The following is a 24,227-nucleotide window of genomic DNA, read 5'->3' as shown; positions in this document are numbered from 1 at the left end:
GGCCAAAGTATTGGAGTTTCAACTTCAGCATCAGTCTTTCCAATGAATATTCAGGACCAATCTCCTTTAGGATTGACTGGTTTGGTCTCCTTGCAGTCCAAGGGACTCTCAAGAGTCCTCTCCAACACCACAGTTCAACAGCATCAATTCTTCAGCACTCAACTTTCTTTATGGTCCAACTCTCACATCCATACATGATTACTGGAAAAACCATAGCTTTGACTAGACAGACATCTGTTGGCAAAGTAATATCTCTCCTTTTTAATATGCTGTCTAGGTTTGTCATAGCTTTTATCCCAGGAAGCAAACATCCTTTAATTTCATGGCTGCAGTCACCATCTGCAGTGATTTCAGAGTCTGAGAAAATAAAGTCTGTCACTATTTCCATTGCTTCCCCATCTATTTGCCTTGAAGTGATGGGACCTGATGCCATGATCTTAGTTTTTTGAATGTTGAGTTTTAAGCCAGCTTTTTCACTCTGCTCTTTTCACTTTCATCAAGAGGCTTTCTCTTTGCTTTCTGCCATGAGTGGTGTCATCTGCATATCTGAGGTTACTGATATTTCTCCCAACAATCTTGATTCCAGCTTGTGTTTCATCCAACATGGAATTTTACATGATGTACTCTGCATATATGTTAAATAAGCAGGGTAACATTATACAACCTTGATGTACTCCCTTCCCAATTTGGAATCAGTCTGTTGTTCCATGTCCGGTTCTAACTATTGCTTCTTGACCTGCATACAGATTTCCCAGGAGGCAGGTAAGGTGGTCTGGTATTCCCATCTGTTTCAGAATTTTCCAGTTTTTCGTGATCCATACAGTCAAAGGCTTTAGCACAGTCAATAAAGCAGATGTTTTTCTGGAACTCTCTTGCTTTTTCGATTATCCAACAGATATTTGATCTCTGGTTCCTCTGCCTTTTCTAAATCCAGCTTGAACATCTGGAAGTTCTTGGTTCATGTAGTGTTGAAGCCTCCCTTGGAGAATTTTGAGAATGAATGACCAAGATTACAAAACAAAATCTACTAAGACAGTACTCCACTGCATATTAAACTTGAGTTAATAGATGTAGAGAAAAACAAGACAGCAAAACCAGCCTTATGAAGCATTCTTTGGACCTTGATCGCTTTGGGTTAAAATTCTGCAGTTTCTGCCTGGCATACAAAAGAGAAGCATGCTCTTACTGCAGCAGATAAAAAAGGTTTGTCCACAGGCTCTTCCTCTTCACTTCTCCCCACCCACTTCCTTTTCTTCCAAAGGAGAAAGGCTCTCATTTACTCACTGGTTTGCCACATCCTGCCTCAGAAGCTACTTCCTAGGAGCTGCCTGGGCTATTCTGAGAGGAGTTTTAACTCCTCAGGCCCTCAGGCCCGAAGATATTTATGGCATCCCTGCCCATTATCTATCATTTACAGTCTAGTAACTAGACTCTACTTGATCAGATAATTAATACTTCCAACTTTTCTTCATACTGGTTTGGGACTAAGCACTTTACCTACCACAGAGTCAGGCAGGGGCCATATCTCTTGGCCCTATCTGGGGGCTCCAACTAGCCCAGCTTTGTTTAGTAGTAAAAAAAGAACAAAGAGTAGAAATGATCCAAGCATCAGTATCAAGAATCTCAATGCACATAACAGTGCATTTGATATCAGAGAAAACCCACTGAAGCCAACCTCCCGTCCCACATGACCTTGGTAAGCTAACACTGACATTCACGCACGCATTTCATGTTTAGAGACTGTCTACTATACGTCGGGCCTGGGCTAAAGATGGGGCATCGAGACTGAAGTCCTGATCTCCAGAAGTTCACAGGGCAGGCGGTGAAACACAACACATGCGTGTGAAGATCACCACATTCCCCCGCCCCGCCAAGAGGTCTGTCTCCTGAGTAGTTCATAGACAGTTCCACTGGAGCTTTTCCAAGGAAGACCATGCAAAGGTTCATGGTCAAGATAATTTCTGACATCAAACTTCCAGGAGAGGTAGGCTCCCAAACACTGGCAACAAACTTGGATGAGAGGTTAAGCAACGAGCCCAATCGACACAGGGGTGCAGGAGTGGAGCCAGGACTGCAAACTCAGCTGTCTGCCTCCAGAGATCACTCCTACACCACCAAACAAGAGCACCCACTAGGAGTCAGAGCAGAGTTTGTATCTATGGGGGGAGCTAGTCATGGTGTTGAAAGTGGAGCAGGGCATCATTAGCTCCTTTTTTTCCCTTAATTAAAGAGACTTGAGCTCCTCTTAGTAAAGAAAGAACAGAAAAATATAGACATTTTTAATTAAGAAATGAATCAACACTGACCACCTACGACATGTGAAACCTACGCCGAGAACTATCATCTGCTGTTACAGAGGGACGTCCTGCCTCGTACACCACCCAGTGCAGCTCGACGGGCCCCTTCGGCTGGCCAGGCACGTGAGTCGCTCCCAACGGTTCCCCCTCAGACAAGGAACAGGCCCACCCCTAACGAGGGGTGACCAGAGACCAGCTGACAACGTACTAACTGCTGAGCTCCCAAGCATCCGCAAGTCCCCTAGTAGGAGAATGTAGAACATGGAAGCTTCCACCACAAACGAAAAGCATTATTTCTTTTCACACGCCAGACTTGCACCTACCGTTACATTTCACTAATCTTCAGCAGTCTAAACACCTGACTTGGATTCTGTGTCTGTCTGCCATATTTGAAACACCAAAGTTGAATGACTTCTAGAGCCAAATTAACACTAGTTTTTTCTCTCCCTCCACATATACTTCCCTCTTTTTCTTTTTTCCCAGAAAGTTGAATCCTATTAGCAGCTAACTCTACAGAAATCTGTCAAGATTTCAGTGGCCATTACCAAAGAAATGTCAAGAACAACTGTGAGGGTTCACAGGAAATGAACTCACTCTGCGCCGGAGGCCTTTAACAACGAGCAACTGGTCATTTTCCCTCATTTTAAACTGAACATATAGACTCTGACCTACTTGTAAGACAGATCGAAGGGCAGGCTTTGGGACAGGGCAGAACCCAGCCCCGCTCTAAAAAGCAGAGGCCTCCGATCTCGTTTCAGGTCTTCACCAGCTGTACCACACCAAGTAAGCTTCCTAGCCTCTCTGGACCTCAGTCTCTTCATGATACATTTAGGAGACTGAACTCTCAAAATCTTTTCCACATCTAATACATAAGGACAGACAGGTGGCTGTGCTTGGAGGAGAAAGAATGAGAGGTGCTGGAGGTGAAAAGGATGATTAATATAACATGACGCTATCCTGGGTCCAGAAATAGCCTGGCTTAGTGCTGCATTCACCTTATCAGCCTAGATTTATTAGGGGGGCGGGAGGGCTGGAGGGTGGGAATCACAGCCACCTACAGTGAAATTAAACCCTTTCCCAAATGAATTCTGCTGAAGTGTGATTTATCCAGAATGTTAGAGAACTTAGCAGTATGAAACCATGTTACCGAAATTATATTACTGCACAAACTTAACTGTTCCCCAATGCGATCTGCAGAGAGGATGCAAAGCTGACAATCCTATGTCTGTGGCCATCTGTCCTATCCCAGTCCCTGGAGAGGCGTGGGGGGAGAGTGTGAAAAGCCACAGGTGCCACCAGTGTCACATATCCATCAAAGAGCCCAGCATTTGCTGGGGATAAGTGTTCAGCTCAGCATGCAAAAGAGGCTTGCCAATCCATCCGGCCCCAAACACTCCCTGCACCTTCCTCTGTGCCAGGCATGCGACTCAGGGAACACCACAGAATGTCACTGCCGGTTTCTTCACCAGGCTTCGTACTGACTAAAAAGGCACTTAGCTGCCTGCAAGACACACACATGGCCCTTAACCAGGACCAGCTTCCTCATCTACCTGGTAGAGATAACACACTGCACCTGCCTCATGTGGTTGAGTAAAGAAATAAATAGATGTAAAAACAATAAGCAGCACACAGAGCCTCGCAGAACAAATGCTATGATTACCACCGACACTGTGACCCTCTTGCACCAAGATATTATAAACTGAAAACAGCCAATCACAAATTGGAGTCAAAGTCAGACTTCACAAGGATTAGCCAAGTCTCAACCTTGGGAAAGGAGTGTCTTCTGCCCTCTGCTATCTCAAGGCTTGAGTCATTCAACAGAACGGTACCAAACCAGACTCTAGGAAACAGGATGTGCACTGGAGATAATGATGACTAAGACCCAGTTCCAGACTTCCTTAAGTCCAGTCCAACTAGACTGAGTTACCCAAACAACTGACATGTGATGGGATATGTAGTGCATGCTCTGGACGATGACCACTACCTGGAGTGGGTGGAAGACAAGTCTGTGATGGATTTACAGGAGAGCTGACCTACAAATTGAGCAAGATTAGGATGTCAAGCCTTCCTCAGTGATCAATGCAAAGAAATAGAGGAAAACAACAGAATGGGAAAGACTAGAGATCTCTTCAAGAAAATTAGAGACACCAAGAGAACATTTCATGCAAAGATAGGCACAATAAAGGACAGAAATGGTATGGACCTAATAGAAGCAGAAGATATTAAGAAGAGGTGACAAGAATATACAGAAGAACTCTACAAAAAAGATCTTCATGACTCAGATAACCATGATGGTATGATCACTTACCTAGAGCCAGACATCCTGGAGTGCAAAGTCAAATGGGCCTTAGGAAGCATCACTACAAAGCTAGTGGAAATGATGGAATTCCAGTTGAGCTATTTCAAATCCTAAAAGATGATGCTGTGAAAAAGCTGCACTCAATATGCCAGTAAGTGTGGAAAACTCAGCAGTGGCCACAGGACTGGAAAAGGCCAGTTTTCATTCCAGTCCCAAAGAAAGGCAGTTCCAAAGAATGTTCAAACTACTGTATAATTGCAACTCATCTCACATGCTAGTAAAGTAATGCTCAAAATTCTCCAAGCCAGGCTTCAACTGTAATGAGCTGAGAACTGCCAGATGTTCAAGCTGGATTTAGAAAAGGCAGAGGCACCAGAGATCAAATTGCTAACATCCGCTGGATCATAGAAAAAACAAGAGAATTCCAGAATAACATATACTTCTGCTTCACTGACTACACTAAAGTCTTTGACTGTGTGGATCACAACAAACTGTGGAAAATTCTTAAAGAGATGGGAATACCAGACCACCTGACCTGCCTCCTGAGAAATCTGTATGCAGGTCAAGAAGCAATAGTTAGAACTGGACATGGAACAACAGACTTGTTCCAAATAGGGAAAGGAGTATGTCAAGGCTGTGTATTGTCACCCTGCTTATTTAACTTATATGCAGAGTACACCATGCAAAATGCTGGGCTGGATGAAGCACAAGCTGGAATCAAGATTGTTGGGAGAAATATCAATAGCCTCAGATATGCAGATGACACCATCCTTATGGCAGAAAGCGAAGAGGAACTAAAGAGCCTTTTGATGCAAGTGAAAGAGTAGGGTCAAAAAACTGGCTTAAAACTCAACATTCAAAAAACTAGGATCATGGCATCAGGTCCCATCACTTCATGGCAAATAGACAGAGAAACAATGGAAACAGTGACAGACTTTATTTTCTTGGGCTCCAATATCACTGCAGATGGTGACTGCAGCCATGAAATTAAAAGATCCTCGCTCCTTGGAAGAAAATCTATGACAAACCTAAACAGCATATTAAAAAGCAGAGACATTACTTTGCCAACAAAGGTCCATATAGTCAAAGCTATGTTTTTTTTCCAGTAGTCATGTATGGATGTGAGAGTTGGGCCATAAAGAAGGCTGAGCGCTGAAGAATTGATGCTTTCATTCTGTGATGTTGGAGAGGACTCTTGAGAGTCCCTTGGACTGCAAGGAGATCAAACCAGTCAATCCTAAAGGAAATCAATCCTGAATATTCATTGGAAGGACTGATGCTGAAACCCCAATCCTTTGGCCACCTGATACAAAGAGCTGATTCACTAGAAAAGACCCTGATGCTGGGAAAGATTGAAGGCAGGAGAAGGGGACAACAGAGGATAAGTAGGTTGGATGACATCACTGACTTGATGGACATGAGTTTGAGCAGACTCTGGGAGATGGTGAAGGACAGGGTGGCCTGGAATGCTGCAGTCCATGGGGTCCTCAAAGAGTCGGACACGACCGAGCGACTTAACGGCAACAAGGATTTCAACATGTACTAAAGGTGGAGAAGGCAATCCCAATAGAAGACATAGTATGAGCAGAGGCCAGGGCCCATTGAGGAAGACCTCTAGAAGAAACATGAAGGAGAAGCTGAACCCAAGACCTACCTGGAACTGACCCTCAACATCTGGTTTGAGCCCCAGGAAGAAAGGGAAGCCATACCTTCCCTGTATGACAGTGACTACCCCTCCCTATTCCTACACACACGCACACACGCTCCCCAGGAAATCCTCTTTAAACTCTTGGAGATGAAAGCTGAGCTTCCCGGTGGTGCCTGCCAGGCAGACGGCCGCCTCGAGACGCTGGGAGGAGTCTATATTAGGATGCACTGTGGCAGTTGTTTCCCAGGCACCTTGTGCAGCCTCCTCTTTCACTGAAAATAATTCTTTTCCTTCCTGCACATCCCCAGATATTGCAAGTATGCCCGGTGTTGTCTCTATTCTAAGTCTGTGTGGATAAAGAACAGCTGAAGAGTCTCATCACTGGAAGTTCTTTGGGAGGTGAGAATTTTCTCTCCTTCTCACCTGATAGAAAATAAGGTACCCTGGGACAGGAATCTAGTCCTGGTCCTCCTCATGAGCCCAGTTAATCATCAAAAAGCAGTTTACACACACCAAGTATCTATGAATCCTTTCTGCTGGGTAGGGATTACTGTGCCCATTTTACAGATTCAAGGATATGAAAAAACTTGCACAAGATCACTGAAAATAGAGGCGGAGTCAAGATTCAAACTCAAGTGTGCTGGTTCCAAGGCCTCTCCCCTGAGCCTCACTGTCTCCAGGCTATGTTCACTCAGAAGTCACACTCGTAATTCAAAGCAGAACCTGCTGTGTGACAAGGTCAACTTCTATTAAGGTTTTCTTCTAGTCCTAGATTATCTATGCCAAAATTAAGACTGCAAAAAAGATCTCCAAGATTCCTTTCAACAATAAAGTTTAACCTACTTATGATCTACTTAGAACTTGAAAACGGGCCCAGGGGTGACCTGTAGGGTCATGTGGAGCTCATTACCTAAACCCAGAAAGGTAAGAAGGCATTACCACCAACCTCACCTTGCAGGAAAGCAGGCACAGAATGGTCATGTGGCGAGTTAATAGTTGTAGAAAAGGAATTCAGATCTCACACTGTTGCTCTACATAAGGTACTATTATTCAAAAGTACTGCAGCCTGAAAATTCTGAAGACTTTCAAATCCCTCCGAAAAAGGGGTCGGTCTCTAGATTCAAATGAAACACCTGGGGTGGGGGAGCAGAAACATTTGTTCAAAAATCTGATCAGGAAGCTGGGTTCTTCACTGCAGTAACACCAAAGACAAGTACCACTCAGAGGTGAATGTCTTCCTCAGACCATCCTGCTTTTGGGTCTGTTGCCTCCAAAACTCTTATAATCCCATCCCCAACTTTCTAGAAATTAGATCCTACTCTCAACAATCCAGTGAAGACCTCTGGATGCTCTGCACCCACCCACCCATCCCCTGCTCTCAGACAGAAAGGCCAGGTGTCAGAGCCCCCCAAGATTCCATGCTACCATCTCCACCGCCTTTCAGGTGCTCTCTGCTCCGCCTCTGTGCTCTCAGGGAAGACAGGCACTCTCCCAGACACCTTGGTATCAGTCAAATCGGTTTTCTTTGCTGTTTTTTTATGTGCTGGGTCTTCTTTGCTGCACAGGCTTTCCTCTAGTTGTGGTGAGCAGGGGCTACTCTTCACTGTCCTTTGTGGGTTTCTCACTGTGGTGGCTCCTCTTGTTGGGGAGCACGGGCTTCAGCAGTTGTGGCACGAAGGCTCTGTCGTCATGGTTCCCAGGCTCTGGAGGCAGGCTCAATACTGTAGTGCACAGGCTTAGCTGTTCCACAGCATGTGGGATCTTCCCAGATCAGGGATCGAACTGGTATCTCCTGCACTGGCAGGCAGGTTCTCTACCACTGAGTCACCACAGAAGCTCCTCAAATTTGCTTTTAATCTCTCTGAGCATACTCATTTACGTGATTTTAACATTTCCTTTGGGAAAAGCCCCAAACTTTAATTTCTCTGTTTCTGAAAGACAATTTTCTAAGCTATGAGTCTGTTAGACTGAAATCAAACATCACATTTAGGCTTCCTAAAAATACTACCCCAGTACAATGCCTTGGTTTTTCTCACAGGTTCATCCCCCAAGCACACACATAACCTTTTAGACTGTCATTTAAACACTGGAGTATATAATTTAAACGTCTTTAACAGCATGTACTAAAAGAACATTTCCATGTGATTCTTCACTTTATTTCAAAGCTATGATCCAAACTGAAGCTTTTATTGAATTTAGGACTAAATAGGTATATATATATATGGGTGGCAAATACTGACAATAAAAATCAGAAAATCTAAAACACATTCAACTTGGCCATAACACTGGCATCTTTTCTAATTTTCAGCAAACTTTCTTTTTGTCCATCTCTCAGCCAAGTACCTGATACATATTAGGTATGTACTAAGTATCAGTTAAATGAATGTTAATACATCTTAATCTTCTAAACACACAAGTTAGAAATCTGTTGTTGTAATTCTGGGCATAATCTAAATCTATTTGACCCTAACACAAATGCCATTGGAATAAACAGCAAATAACAAGCAGCTGCTGGCATTCAAAGTATATATACCTCTGTCATTTGAACTGTTTTGAAGCTGGCCTTATTTGGAAGACAAATGGTTGGCAGCTGCAAGTTCAATTACGAAGTGCTTAGTAGGAAAGCAGAGAAAGAACCAGAAGGAATCAAAGTGCTATTTCATACATTTAGCATGGAATTCCTTTCCAAAAAACATCTTTCATTTCCCTGGGGGAAATTAACCACGAAATGTTCTTTGAACTCATGGAAACTCAGGACTGTACTTCAGGAGGAAGAATCTAGTTTGAAGGCCAGGCAAAGCTGAGAGAGTAGGAGTCACTGCTTTTGCACATCTCTATTCTGCTAATTTTTTTTAAGGAAGGGGGTGGAACATAAGAAAAGCTACCAGGCAACCAGCCCAAAGGCCTGGAGACACTGAACAAGTTAGTACCTTTGTCCTTCATTTTTTCCTTTGCAAAATAAAGGGGCAAAAATAAATAAGAGTTAAATTGGATAACTGCTAGATACTAACAGATTTTCTGCAACAATGAAAATGTAATCTGTGCTGCCCAGTACAGTAACCACTAGCCACATGTGGCACTGTGTCCTCTGTGTGGCTAGTATAAATTAGGAACCAATTCTTAACTTTTAACTCATTAACATTTAAATAGTTACATATGGCTAGTGGCTACAGTTCTGGCAAGAGTAGCTGGAAGATGACCTCTAGTATTTTATGTGATCTTTGGAGGGCTATGTGGGAAGAGCTTGAGTGTTAGAGCAAGACAGACCTGGGTTCCAAACTTAGCTCCACCATTAACTAGTTAGGCAAACATGCAAATTCCTGAACTTCATTTTCCTTATCTGTATAACAGAATATTATGACCTTTCTTGCAGAGTTTTAGTGCAAGTTTAAGATAATGGATGAAACAGATCAGGAAGTTCCTCAATCAGTGGTAGTTATTTTTTCAGTTATGATGTCCTTCAGGGATAAAGTTTTATGTCTTTTGCCTTTATCCTATCTTTTGCCTTTCCTGATCTAGGACCCATACTTGATTACTTGTACCTGGGCCCTACAGATGCAGCTCTTGTTTTTCAAGAAAGCCACTTGCTCAGGAATTGTTACGGATCCTCAGCAAGGGGTGAGCCTCCAGTAACCCAAGCCTTCTGTGTCTCTGGAACCGCTGATTTCCGCTTACCCTGTGTCCCCTCCACCTCGCATGCCACCTCACATTTCAGGAATTCACAAAACCCTTCCCCCCGATTGCCCATCAAACTGAAACTTTGTTCAGTGCAACCAAAACACCTGTTGGTGGTTTTCTGGTACTTTCCTCGCTAACTCTCCCCTTGACTTCCCCTAATAAATATTTTATAACTTCTTTTTTATTTGTAAATGCTTCAGGACTGCCTTTTTACAAGCTGCATGTATGGCTAACCTTGCACTAATTTAGTAACCAAAATAAAATAAGGCAAACAAACAAAAAAAAGACTATATTTTAGAAGTGTTCCAGTAAAAGAATATAAGTGTTGCACTCTCTATCTAAACTAATATAATGTGTTATGAGCCTGGTCCAATGTTCCACTGGTGCTTCTTTTGGTGAATAGAACTCTTCTGTGGCTCCAATGTCCAAGTTTTATCAGTGGACACAAATGGATGCCTACGATAAGCAGGATGTATTTTCCACTGTTAATAATTACTGGAATGTTAAACTACCCTCTTCTTGTTTTTCTAGCATCCCATAGACTCAGAGAGAGAGGGAAAGAGACAGAGGAGCTGAAATACAGGCTAGCACTTTGGTAGGGTTTCAATCTGAATTTGAGTAAGCCATTAGACAAAAGGTTTATAGTTAGCTTAGAAATCCTGCTAACTTCTGAGGCCTCCCCAACAAGGACATCCTTGAAGGATTATTTACTGAAGGAAGATATGAAATCAAATAGGGCAAATAATTTCAACTCGGAACTCTCAAATGTGGTGAGGGTCTAATCTAATTTAAAAAAACAATAACCTGAAAATTAAAGTTCTAACTCAATAAAGAAACATAATGAACCTGGATCCAGTCAACATGTAAGTACAACAATGCGATTGATTAGTCATGTCTTCTCCTTACAACTCCCCAAATTTCAAGATTTAACCAGACTCTGGAACCTATGCAGATCATTCACTCAACTCAGTTGTTCTACTTTGTCTGAAAAGTAAATGTGCTTAAGAGCATCTGAAATTCTGAACCTTTCTTGGGTAACAGTTTAAACTCAAAATAGGTCAATTCTAGGAAGGCATTCATTTCACAGGGACTTCTGTCTGTGGTTATTCTGAAAACCACTGCTTTAAAAACTGACATTATGAAGCTTAAAAATAGGCCCTCCTACTAAGGATCCTGGACAAAAATAAAATAGCCTTTCCTCCCTCCATTTCCTCATTCCCTTTTTCCTCAAACACCTTAGGTGAGCGGTGATATTGAGAGATATCCTTTTCCAGAGTTTCAGATTATTACCTAAAAAGAGGTTTATAAAAATTTTTAAGAAGACTGGGTAAAATTACCAAAATTCAGTTTTGGGTAAACTTAGAAATTTTTCAGACCAAGTAAGCATACCAAATGAAAATATATCTGAGTTGGGATAAAATTTCAGGTACCTTCTTTAACTCCAGCTGTGTGAAGTCCCAGCAAGTTCCTTCCCCTCTCTAGGTCTGGTTTCCTTATACTGCAAAAGGAGGCACAGGGCTAGAGGATCTGTAAGGACCCTGCCAGCCCTAACAAGCGCTGCTTCTATAAAGCTGGACAGCTGCTTCCTATTTTCACAACTCTTTGGAAAGAGCAGAAAAGCCCCTAGCCCCGAAGGTTCCTGGGAAGCCTCATTAGTTTCAAATGTTCCCCTGGGACACAAGAACTGCTATTGAGAGCAAAGCAAGTTGAGATGGCTATAAAATAGAAATGGTGTTGAGAGGGAAGAATTGAGTTACGTTTTGCAGATGACACTAATAAATCTAGAAATACTGATATTCAATCAAAAGTTACTAGATATAATAAATGAATTTAACAAAGCTTCAGGATGTAAACAATTCATACAAATCAAATCACAGTCAAGATGGAATACACAAATTAAAAAATGTTCCATCACAACAGCATCAAAATGTTAGGTATTTGAAATATGAACTCAGGACACAAGAGAATTATTCAAAAGAAACTATAACACCATAATAGAAAGAGAGGGGGAGACACTAATAAATGGAAATATACACCATGGCAATTTTTAAAGTTATCTTTAACCCTACCCAATTTAAGAAAACAAAAAAAGACTCAAAAGTATGTAAGAGCTAAAAAGAAATTTTAGAAATAGATTTTAAAAATACCATAAAGACCACATAAAATAAACCTGAAAATACAAGAGATAAAAATCCTATTTAATAAACTCCATGAAGATATTAGACCTCATTGTGTAGAAAAATTAACATAGACCCATACCTCACCCCAAACACATTAATTCCAGATGGGACCATATAAGGGAGAGAAAAGGCTAGAAGAAAATGAAGCCACATACTCCTGCTAGTTATGAAATAATGCTACATGTATGAATACAAAAGAAAAGTAGGTTGTACCATACAAAAGACATGCTTTGGAAAATAAAAAATATACGTATTTTTTCCTAATACAATATAAAAGGGAAACATCACAGTGGGATGATGTAGTAGCCACATAATTTATAAAACTGAAAAAATACGAAGCACACTGACCTATCGCTTCAACAAACCAAAAGACAAGTAATGTCTACTGGCTAATAAAAGACACAAACTAACAATAAATAAATAAAACAAAGCACAACAAAACTGTTAGACATATCTATTAAAAAATGGTCCGAGAAGAAAAAAGCTTGCACGAAACTTTTCAAAGTGTTCAGTTTGTGCCACAAAGCCTTCCCACCTACCTCTCCAGCTTCATCTCCTGCGACCTGCAGCTATGCATCCAGCACACTGAGCTCGCTGCCGGCTCCTCTACACATCCCAAGCTTTCCCACTTATGTGAAGCTGCTCATCCTGAGCTCTCTTCCTGCCAGGCCCCCTCCCTCCCCCATTCCCATGGAAATCCTAGCCATCCTTCAAGACCCAGCTCAAATGTCATCTCCTCTGTGAAGGCCCTCCTAATCTTCCCCACTGGATGTGCATTCTTCCTGCTCTCAATGAGCATCGACAGTACTTTCTTTGTACCTCTTTCTCTTGGGGCACTTTTCTTACTCTACCCATCTGTTTCCTCCTTCTTGTGAACTTGCAACCTCTCCATACATGAGATTTTAAGATCCTTGGAGGCAAAAAGAATCTTACTCACCTATCTACACCATCCAGCAGAATCCATGCATTCAAAATGCATTCATTAAATATTAGTTTAGACTGAAAATAATCCCATTTCAAAAATACAGCCTGACAAACAAAGCAAAGCAGACTGAGAGGGAGCCCTATTGAACTATCAAAAAAAAAAATCATTAAATTTCAAAAAAAAAAAAAAAAAACCCAACTTCCTAAAGCTTGAGGAACTAGTTGAAATATACACTGTAAATTGGTTCTGTCTTTTTATGGAACACACTCAGTAATACATAACTAAATGGGTAACGTGGTTCACTGCCTCCGATTTGTGTATGAATTAGTTTAAAAGAACAAAACAAATTAGTTCAAAATACTTATAAGAGTATCAGTAAATAATAAAACTTTGGAAGCCATATAAATAATCAACAAGTGTCACTTGTGAAGCCAGGTCCTATCAAATTCTACTCTTTAGCCAAAAATAAATGACAAGCATGAGAATTATGTCTGTGAGTAAAAATGGGGTAGGAGGGGAACCCATCAACTGATTACAGTTATCTATGTATGTATATAATGGAATAACCAAAAGTTAAACTGGAAAATTTAATGTCTGCAGGTTCTTTCCTTAAAAAGGTACTGATATATTCAATTTTCTTTTAAAGTTGTACATAAGCAAGCAAATATTCAAAAAAGAGTTGGGTTCAGGGGGAAGAAATCACTCTATTTGATTTTTCTTCAACCCCCATGCAACATCTTCTTATCTGACTCCCTTGCTGACATCAAAGCAGGATACCCCTGGGGGCTCCCCCAAGAAATCAGAGGCAGGATCAGCATTTTTATTTTTATTTTTTTTAGGATCAGCATTTTTAGCAGTAGGCCCTGCACCAGGATTCAGAGAACACCTGCTCTTTTAAAAACAAAAAAACGCAATTCATTCTGAAGGTTGTTAATTTAGCAAACAGGTATGTGAGCCTTCAAACAGCTCTTGTGGGTTTTCAGACAAAAGAGACAGGACAGGACACAAAGTAAAAATATAATCAAGTGGCAGAAAGAGACTAGGATGATTTTTTCAAAACTGGCAGCTTCAAGAAAGGACTAAGAGAAACAAAACTGAGACTCTAAGCTTTCTTCTCAAGCTTACCTCATCTTCTTCCCAGTCTGTGGGTTCTCCAGGTTTTTTCAACATGTTGGAAAGATTCTCCATTGCTTGACCTGTGCTTCCTATGGATGTGGTAGAAACAATTACCAATTCATACCAATGGAAGCTTGCATGGAAGAGTTTTTTGTTGTTGTTGGTTAGTTTGTTTAACGTTATTTTGGTTTTGTCCAATTTACCAATAATGATTTACTATACTAAGCGAATGGAGTGATGTAGACCCAGGGGTCCAAAAAGGCATGGTCCCAAGTAATCAAATTAATGGAGGAAAAAAAGACACAAGGAACATTTAGTGAAAAAGAAAGCATATGACTTCAAAATGATACAGAATTTAATGTGATGTTTATTATACAATACAGGCCAGATAGTACAATGGTAAGGAATTCATCTGCAATGCAGCAGATGCAGGATACTCGGGTTTGATCCCTGGGTCAGGGAAGACCCCCCTGGAGGAGGAAATAGCAAACCACTTCACTATTCTTGCCTGGAAAAAACCCCATGGACAGAGAAGCCTGACAGGCTACAATCCATGAGGCCTAAAAGATTAGGACACGACTGAGTGACGAAGCGCACACACAAACACACAGGCCAGAGTACAAAGGGGGAGAAAGAAAATGTAAGTTAATGTTAAAAAGGACGTAAGATTTAGGATGAATTTTAATATCTGGGTACTTTTTAAAAATTTATTATTAATTTTTTCAAACATAAGAAATATGGAAAGAAGGGAAGAGTCAAACTCATACACTAACCAACTAAACAACTGTGAACAATTTTGCCCCATTTGCTTTATCTACTATGTGAGTGTGATTTTTTTTCCTGAACCATTTCAAAGTTTCACTCATCAACTATGAACAACAACAGTCTCCTACATAATCATACCATTATTACATCTAAAAAATTAATCATAATTCTCTAAATTTCCCTAGTTGTTCCAAGAAATCATTTTTACAGCTATTACATTTTTTGATTCAGTACCCAACCAAGGTTCATTACATTTGACTGGCATGTCTCCTTAGTCTCTTATTCTCAAACAGCACCCTCCCTTACTTTTCCCGCATGACATTGACTAAAGGGACCGGGTCGGTTGTCTTAGAGAATATTCCACATCCTGAATTTGTCTGTTTCCTCCTGGTGTCATTTCACTTGCTTCTCTGTCCCTGTATATGCTGTAAACAGAAAGTCAGATCTCAAGGCTTGATTAGATGCAGGTTTGGGTAAGACTTCAAAGAACAGGCAGCATATAAAATGTATAAATTAACATGATGTATCAACATTTGCAATTTGGTATTAAGAAAAAAAGGTAACAGTCAACTGAGAAGGAAGAAACCAAAGCCAGCACCACTAATTACACTTCCCATGTAGACAGCTTCCAACAATCATAAAATACTTTTATAACGTTATTTTGGATGATGCTCACCTGCCCTCCTTCCCTCACAGGTTTGTTATATTATCATCCTTACTTTACTAATGAGGGAAACTAAGACTCAGTGAAGTTAAATAACATACAAAAAAAATTTTTTTTAATAAATAAACGACATGCCAAAGATCAGCAATATAGAAGTAGCATAACTAAGTCTCAAACTCGGGTCCTAGAATAGCATGGAGTTACTCAGAAAAGGCTACATGGGAGATGAACTCTATTCTAGGTCTTGAAAGATGGGAGCATTCTTTCATTCCAGGCCCTGGACTAGATGTGAGGGAAATATCAGTACACACGATAGTCATGGTTCCTTTGCTCATAGTGATAGGTCCTCCCCTCACCTAAAGTGTGGTGGCAAATACAAGACAAAAATAAAATCACACAGGAAAGTGGAGGAGGGCATTCCAGACAAAGGAAACCATGTGAGCAAGACCAGACAGAGGTAAAAAGCAGGGGCTATGGAAGGACAATAAAGGGATCAGCCAGAGAAAAATCAAGCTAGAGATGGGAAGCTCTGCTGAAGTATTCTCTCCCTGTTTTCAAAAGATGCATAAATAAGTGAAAGTAGAATGCTGTACATGCTTATGTTCAAACAAGGACCTTACACATCTCCCTGCCCCAGACTAAGCCATCTTTATGAACCTTTTGCTCTTTCTATATCTGGTGCAACAGCAGAGACATTCTTCCCAAGGACACAAGGTTCAGCTGCCCCTACTTTTTACCTGAAGCTGTTCTCAAAAGACTGCACCAGTACTAGTTATTGCTGTAACAAACCAGTAGAAGCACCTAAATACAGAACTACAAAGTCAGTTAAAACCACTTCAAAAGCTTCTAGTTATCGTAATGCACATCCCAGGTAAGGTCGTAAGTGAAAGACACTCAGTCGTGTCAAACTCTTTGCGACCCCATGGACTATACAGTCCATGGAATTCTCCAGGCCAGAATACCAGAGAGGGCACCCTTTCCCTTCTCCAGGGGATATTCCCAACCCACGCATTGAAGGCAGGTTCTTTACCAGCTGAGCCACAAGGGAAGCCCATACTGGAGTGGGTAGCCATTCCCTTCTCCATGGGATCTTCTCAACCCAGGGATCGAACCCAGATCTCCCACATTGCAGGTGGATTCTTTACCAGCTGAGCCACAAGGGAAGCCCCAGAATACTGGAGCGGGTAGCCTATCCCTTCTCCAGCGGATCTTCCTGACCCAGGAATCCAACCAGGATCTCCTGCATTGCAGGCGGATTCTTTACCAACTGAGCCATCAGGGAAGCGCCTAAGGCCGTAAGAGAACCCCCAAAAGCACAACAACCCATTTCAATCTCTCTGCCCCCTTCCTTAAGGGCTTTCACACTAACAGATGTGTGTTCCCACAAACCTGCAGAAAGTGCTGATGCAAATCAAAAAGCTGTGGATGCCACCAAGGCCAAGCAATGTGCCTTGTTTATTCAGCACCTTGTGGTCTTCAAAGCATTTCCGTATGTGTTATCTTGTTTAATCTTCACGATACTCCTTCAAGGTAGGAACGATTCAATCATGTAGTCAACAGATATCTACTGAGTATCTGCTATGGGCCAGACACTGATCTACTCACTGACCAAGGAACAAACCAACCCCCCACCTTCAAGAAGCATACATTTTAGGGCAGGGGGAGGTGGAGATAAATATTTATAGACAATGCAACACTGATTAGCGGTAAGTGCTGCAAAGAAAAATAGGGCAAATAAGGGAGTCAAGCATGACAGGGAGTGCTACAAATAGAGTGATCCAAGACGGCCTGTGTGAAGAAACATTTGAGCAGAGCTCCAAAGGAAGTAAGGGAGCAAGTCATGTGGGTATTGGGCAGAAGAGAATTCCAGGTAGAGAGAACAGCAAAAGTTCTGAGACTGGAATGCAGCCAACCAACACTGTGGAACAGCAAAGGGAGCAGCATGGCTGGAGCCAAGAGTGAAGGGGACGATGGGGAAAACTAAGAACCTGATCAGGCAGTGCCTCGTCGGCCACTAACACAGAGATTTTATAAACCACTCTCATCCTCACTCTGCAGATAAGGAAACTAAAAGTCAGAAAGTACAAAAGACTTGCCTAAGGTAAAAGAAAAAGTGAAGTCTTGGGGAGCACCCTGCATTGCAACTTCGAACTCTACTCAGCGCTCCAGCTTCTCCTTGGGAGGGTTAAAAGTACTCTTTAAAACACAAAGAAAGAATAGACTCTATATGATTTCAATTCCCCTAGACCATGAAATTTTTGCACCTTGTTTTATGTCCCTGGATATGTTTCAATGTCTCCTAGTTTACAGTCTATGGGAACTTGAACAGATTTTGTATCCTACTGTTAACGTGAACTTTATGAATTTTAATTAGGCTGAATTGGTTCATGGTGCCTTCCAGATCCACTTTATCCTTCTACTTTTCTGTATATTCATTCTATTAATTTTTGAGAGTTTGATATTGAAACTCCCAACTAAAAATCTTAATTTATCTACTTAAAAAAACAACTGTAATATATAGTGGAACTATATATAACTTGTTCTGCATTTTCCAAGTCTCCTGTGTGTTTTTGTACTTTCACAATTTCAAAAATAAAAAGGAAACAGAAAAAAAAAATAAAGCACAAAGAAAGAGTAAGCGAATGCCTTATCATGGAAGGAGAGGCAAAGTACCCTCACACTCAGCAATCCCATTTCTGAGTACATTCCACAGGGAACTCTTCTAAGAGTCCAAAAGGAGGTGCAGATTTAAGGACAGTGATGGCTTCACTGTTTGAAGCAGCAAGGGGTTAGAAACGACAAAACTGTCTTCTTATTCTAGGGGAATGATAAGTAAAATGTGGTACATGCACATGATAGACTGCTCTGCAACCAAGGAAACAATTAACTAGATACACGTCTAACACTATGAACAGGGCTCAGAAATACGGCACTTGTTTGAAAAAGAAAAACCTGAAATAAAAGTTAAGGGTGGTCATTGCTTCCGTTCAAATACTGCTGCTTCTTTTCCTTCCAAGAAGGCCCCTGTCCCCTGTGAAGGTCACCATGGCCATGTGATTTGCTTTACAAAAACGGGAGCAAAAGTGCCACTTCTAGGCAGAAACTTTAAAAGCCAGCATGTGGTTCTCAAGACTCCCTTCTCATTAAGCGTATTTCAGACATGGTGCCTCAGTCAGCCGGAGGCCCTGATTGGAATCCAATCAAAGAGTCTCCCATTAACCTGAAAGCATGTTAAACTACTGAGATTTTCTAGTCTATCCCAACTGATGCAGATTTATAGCACAATAGGATTTTCAATAAAAAATGAAAATATTTAAAGTGTACAACATGATGATTCACTATATACACATAGTGAAATGATTATTTCAGTCAAGCTAATTAATATACACATCTCCTCACACATTTACCATGTGGGGTGTGTGTGTGGCAAGAGCACCTGAAATCTACTCTCCCAGCAAATGTCCAGTATTCAACACGGTATTATTAACTATAGTCATCACACTAAGCATTAGATCTCTAGATGTATTCACCCTATTAACTACAACTTTGTATCCTTTGACAAATATCCTCCCATTTTCCCCACCTCCCCACCCCGGGTAACCACCTATCTACTCTATGCTTTCATGTATTCCTTTTTTTTAGATTCTATATAAAATCTGAGATCATGCAATATTTTTCTTTCTGTGTCTAGCTTATTTCATTTAGCATTCTGTCCTCCAGGTCCATCCATGGTGTTGCAAATGGCAGGATTTCCTTCAAGGCTGAATAATAGCACAACAGTATACAGCACCCTAAGCACACAAAACAACACTATCTCCCTCCCAAAAGTACACATATACCCAACGAATAGGTAGAATTATAGGACCATATATTAAATATCCAGAGTAGGTGAGATGGTGTCTTGGGAGAGAGAAGTGGGGAGGAGGGAATGAAAATAAAGGGAGAAATAACCAAAAAAAAAAGAAAAGCTATTAAAAGACTTGATAAACAGACTATGCAAATATTAGAAATTTCCCTAATTTTCTCCACAAACATTTGTGCACTGATTACTTTCCAGGTACTATTCCAGGCACTACTTATTGAACAGCAAATAAAAAAAGGGCGATCCGATCTTACAGGTTATAAGGTGTACAGAAGACAGAAATATTAAAATACCCCAGTAAAAGATTATGGACAGTGAATGAGTGCCATTAAAAAAGTCAGGTGACATGAGAAAGAGGGACCCACTTTAGATTAGGTGGTCTGTGAACATCTCTGAGGAAATGACAGTTACTCAGAGAGGTGAAGACTGCTTCCTTCGCAGCTTGGGAAGAGAAAGGGAGGATTCATGTCAGGCCAACGGAACAGCATGTGCGAGGGTCTGGAGGGAGCATGGACCATCCCATGGAGGAAGTGAAAGAAGACCAGCGTAACGGAAGAAAGGAGCAGCAGGAAGTGTGGTTAAAGAGATGGGGCGGGGAAGGGGGGATACAGCAGACGTACAGCCCAATATAAAGAATTTCAATTTTATTTTATTCTAACTGCAATGAAACTATGAAAACTTTTTTTGGGTGTGGGGAGCGGTGCTGAGTTGTGAAGTTTGTGGGATCTTAGTTCCCTGACAAGGGATTGAACCCAGGCCCTCAGCAGTGGAAACAGGAAGTCCTAATCGCTGGACCACTAGGGAATTCCCAGAGAAAACATTTTAAACAGGGAAATGACATGATCTTGTTTCCAACTTATTTCACTCTAACATTCAGCACCCTTGCAATATACTCATATATTTTTGCAAACTTGCAAAAGAAATATTTTTGCAGTCTTTTTCTTCAAGGACCCCCAGAAGCTGCATAGAATCCAGGTCCCATATAACATAACTTTGTCTGAATGGGGTAAGTGCTCCATTAGAGAGCAGTCCCAAGTGCCAGGGAGTCACAGACAAACAACCTTGCCAATTTAGTACCAAGAGTTCTTTAATGTCAATGGACTTTTTTCTTTTTACACTTTATGAAAATGTGCCAAATCATGGCCTGATCTACTGAGAGAAACATGAATACATCAGCTTTGCTTGAAAAACGGGAAAGATGTATTAACAGATGTGTACAGCTTTCCCCCATGAAGGCAAGGGGCAGGGGAACAGTCCCCGTTTGTCTCAGGCAGCCTACACAGAGATGCCTCCTACTGTAACACAGCCATGAGTCACGGAGGTAGATGCACACGGCACAGAAAACTGAGTAAGGGGGTTGGTTATCCAGAAGCTATGGCGCCTCATCTACCACCACGACTGCAAATTACCTTCAGGCTTCCCTCAGCATTCTCTACCCAGTAACAAAGGTACCAGCAGCCAACACTGACGGAAGAGCTACTACTATTAGCTCATTTAGTCTTCACAACTCTAAACAGATCTATCATTAGACCCATTTTCACAAACAAAAAAACTAAACCTAAGCCCTAGAGAGACCTGACCCAGATCAAAAAACCACAAACTTAGCCTGACTCCAGAGTCCAACCTTTTACCCACTGTTTAGAATCTCCCAGTCCCACCAAATATATCTGCCACCAACTTCAGCATAGTTTTTTTCCGTTTTTTCTTCCCTCTCCCCTTTGTAAGAACACAGTCACAATTGTAAGAACTTTGTAAGTTCCTTGTGAGTTCTTACAGTCACTTTGTAAGAACACTGGGTCACAACAACAGAATGACTACAGGTACTTCCACTCACTGCTGCTGCTGCGGCTTAGTCGCTTCAGTTGTGTCCGACTCTTTGAGACCCTATGGACTGTAGCCCACCAGGCTCCTCTGTCCATGGGATTCCCAGGCAAGAGTACTGGAGTGAGCTGCCTTGCCCTCCTCCAGAGGATCTTCCCGACCCAAAGGATCAAACCTGCATCTCTTGTCTCCTGCATTGGCAGGTGGGTTCTTTACCATTAGTGCCACTTGGGAAACCCCACTTTCACTCACTACCTTCCTCCAAAACGAATGGGAGCACGATGGTCAGGACACAACATTCAGTCAGAATCCACTGTGGTCAAAATTTGTCCTGTCCTGCCCTGCTCTGGTGGTGGTGGTGGAGGTGGGGGTGATTTCAGACTATTTTTAGGGGATAAAATTCCGTACACTAAACGTGCATCAATGTTTGCAAAGTTATCCACTAACCTGGGCAAGTTAATATCATGCAAAACAGATACTTCAGTATCGAAAGGAGTTTGTCTGAGGAATGTGGTTGAGCTCACATCACAGGTCTGTTCACCACTGGCCTTGTGATCGTTATAGGGGTGGACAGAGCCACCAAGCCAACAAGTCCCCAGGCTATTAACATCGAGAGAGACAAACAGAGGTTACAGAAATCACCAAAGGGCAGAAGGTCGAGGCCTAATCTGTTCTTTCATCAGCTGGTTTCCTAAAGTTTCCAGGGGTGCAGGTAAGAGATTAAGAACTCTTAATCTTTTCTGTTTATTTCTCCAGCTCGCCAGATCTTTCTCCTTCACACAGTCCTGTCCCTTACCTAGGATACAAAAGAGCTGGCAACTCAGAAACGTCCATCAAACAGACTCATCACTGTTTAAAGAAGTAAACTGCTGGTTTGTGATGAACACTGGAAGTTGCAGAGATGGAACACCTTGTGTGTGATTTCCAAGAACATGGTGTGATGTCTCAGGTCCAAAATTGGGCTCATGGCCAATTAAAGCAGCCCAGGAGAGACACCTATGAGAAGAGATCTGGTGAATGAATGAAAAGTCAGATGAAGAAAAAGCAGCTCCCTTCAAAACAAGAGTCTCCAGGAAGAAGGCCAAGGAATGGGAGCTCCCAAAGTCGACAAGTAAAAAGCCTCGGGGGTGTTGGTGTACACACGTCCTCGCTGGCCAGGCAGCGGCCGCGACTAGCCACTCCCAGCCCACAGGTGTCAAGCACGAAGGTGAGGACTGCTTGCCGGTCCCAACTCCACATTCTACATCCTGAGTTGATCTCAAGACGCAGATGCGATCCTAATTTTTCCAAAACATTGGCTCCCTTCTCCCAGTTACACACCAGAATCCCAGAGAATCTAGGAGAAAGAGCTGGGGACAGGCGGGCGATAAACCAGTTTTTATTTTTTAGGGAGAGGGAAAATAACCAGAGGTCAGGGATGACTGAAAGGGTCGGTAAAGGGGTGGGGATGGGGCATCGCTACTCGTTGGGTGCACGGACTGGTCTGAGTCAGGAGCACAATCAGTGCTTAGTCACTGATACCTCGGCGGCCGGGAGTTCCTCGCGCCCGGCGGCCCGAGACGTACGTGATGACCCGAGCAGAGCCCCGCGCGAGGCGCACACCCGACTGGCTTCTGCACCCCGGCCCGGGCCTCCCCAGCCCGCCCCCCACCCCAAGACTTACTCCGCCGAGCTGGTCCCGTTAACCGCGGAGCCGTCCGGGGCCGGGTTCAGCTGGATGGGCGTCGGCTTCTTCTTGGGCATTTTGGACCCAGGAAAGGCGCTCCCAACTCTGAGGGCGGCCCCTCTAGCTTCCTCCCTCTGAGCTGCCCCGCGCCGGCCTCGCGGGGCCAAGTCTGGGCCGCAAGCCCGAAGGCTGCCTTCGGGGGGCGCGCCCTGCGCGGTCCCGTCAGGGCCAAAGGGCCAGTGGCGGTCTGGGGGAACCCCCGGCCCACTTGCTCAGTGCACAGGGAACCGAAGGGCTTCCCCGCCGGCGCAGCTCGGCAGCCCGGGATTCCCTCCCACTCTCCCTCAGTCAACCGGTCCCGGGCGCGCGCACCACAACGCTGATCCAGCCACAGCCCGGGAAAGTGCGCCGCCGCCACTGCCGCGTTCCAAGCGGCTCAGCGCAGCAGTCCCAGAGACGGACTGGAGGGCGGGGGAGAGTTGGGGGAGGGCTGGGGACAGGGGAAGCCTCGCCCCCCCAATTCCAGGAGGCTGCGTTTTCCACACGCCCACCTGGCTCCGCCCCAATTGCCTCTCTGACAGCCAATGAGAGCACGCCTCGGCGGCAGATGACGCGGAAATACGTCACGGGGCGCGGCGCGCGGCCCTGGGGGCGGGGTCCGGCCCTGGCTCCACAGCGCCCTCTGCCGCCTAGAGACTCCCAGGTGGACCTACCGGGAAAGGTTGTGCATCCTGGCTCCCATAGCTAGTCGAGGTGAGCTTGATCCGGTAGGTCGCCACGCGGTCTCCTCCTCTACGGTGCCTGTAGCCCCAGGGCCGAGTCACATTGATGGAGCTAAAGTAATAAAATGAATAAAGAAAAAGATCCCTTCCTGTTTCTAGAGGCAGCCTTGGGGAATAGACAACTTGTCAAGAGACTCCTTGTGTGTAGCAAATTGGCAAGTAGAAAGTTACATGTAAAGTGGTAATACACAGTATTAGTCTGCTGACAAGGGTACAGGGAAATGAGTATTCAGTCCGGATGAGACTTTAAATTGGGGCATTTCTGAGAGCAGATTGGGAATATATCTTAAAAACCTTTTGAAAAAAGTCCTTTCAACAGATAATTCCGGTTCTATAAAACTTGAAGAAAAAAGATGTGAATAAAGAGCTTAATGAAATGAAGATGACTTGTATGATTCAAAATACACATTCAGTTCACCTCTTCCTCTTTCCCTTTCTATTCAGTCCTAAAGGCATTAGGTGTGCAAAACCAGGTAAGCATCTACACCCCATGGTCCAGAGCAGCCTGTCAGCCACCTAGCCAT

General features: G+C 42.9%; 1 protein-coding gene across 2 annotated transcripts in view; it reads right to left on the bottom strand.

The window, feature by feature from the left end:
* MAP2K1 (mitogen-activated protein kinase kinase 1) overlaps positions 1 to 23,277 on the bottom strand; it is a 74,866-nt gene extending 51,589 nt beyond the window's left edge. Inside the window, 1 exon segment of one of the 2 annotated variants that reach the window (NM_001130752.1) lies at positions 22,919 to 23,277. In NM_001130752.1, the coding sequence (NP_001124224.1) occupies positions 22,919 to 22,998 (80 nt within the window). In that variant the 5' untranslated portion in view covers positions 22,999 to 23,277. 2 annotated transcript variants of the gene reach the window in all.
* Between the last annotated feature and the right edge of the window lie 950 nt (positions 23,278 to 24,227).

The sequence above is a fragment of the Bos taurus genome, chromosome 10 (assembly GCF_002263795.3).
Source record: "Bos taurus isolate L1 Dominette 01449 registration number 42190680 breed Hereford chromosome 10, ARS-UCD2.0, whole genome shotgun sequence".
Taxonomy (NCBI): Eukaryota; Metazoa; Chordata; class Mammalia; order Artiodactyla; family Bovidae; genus Bos; species Bos taurus.
This window is presented reverse-complemented; position numbering and strand designations above follow the sequence as displayed.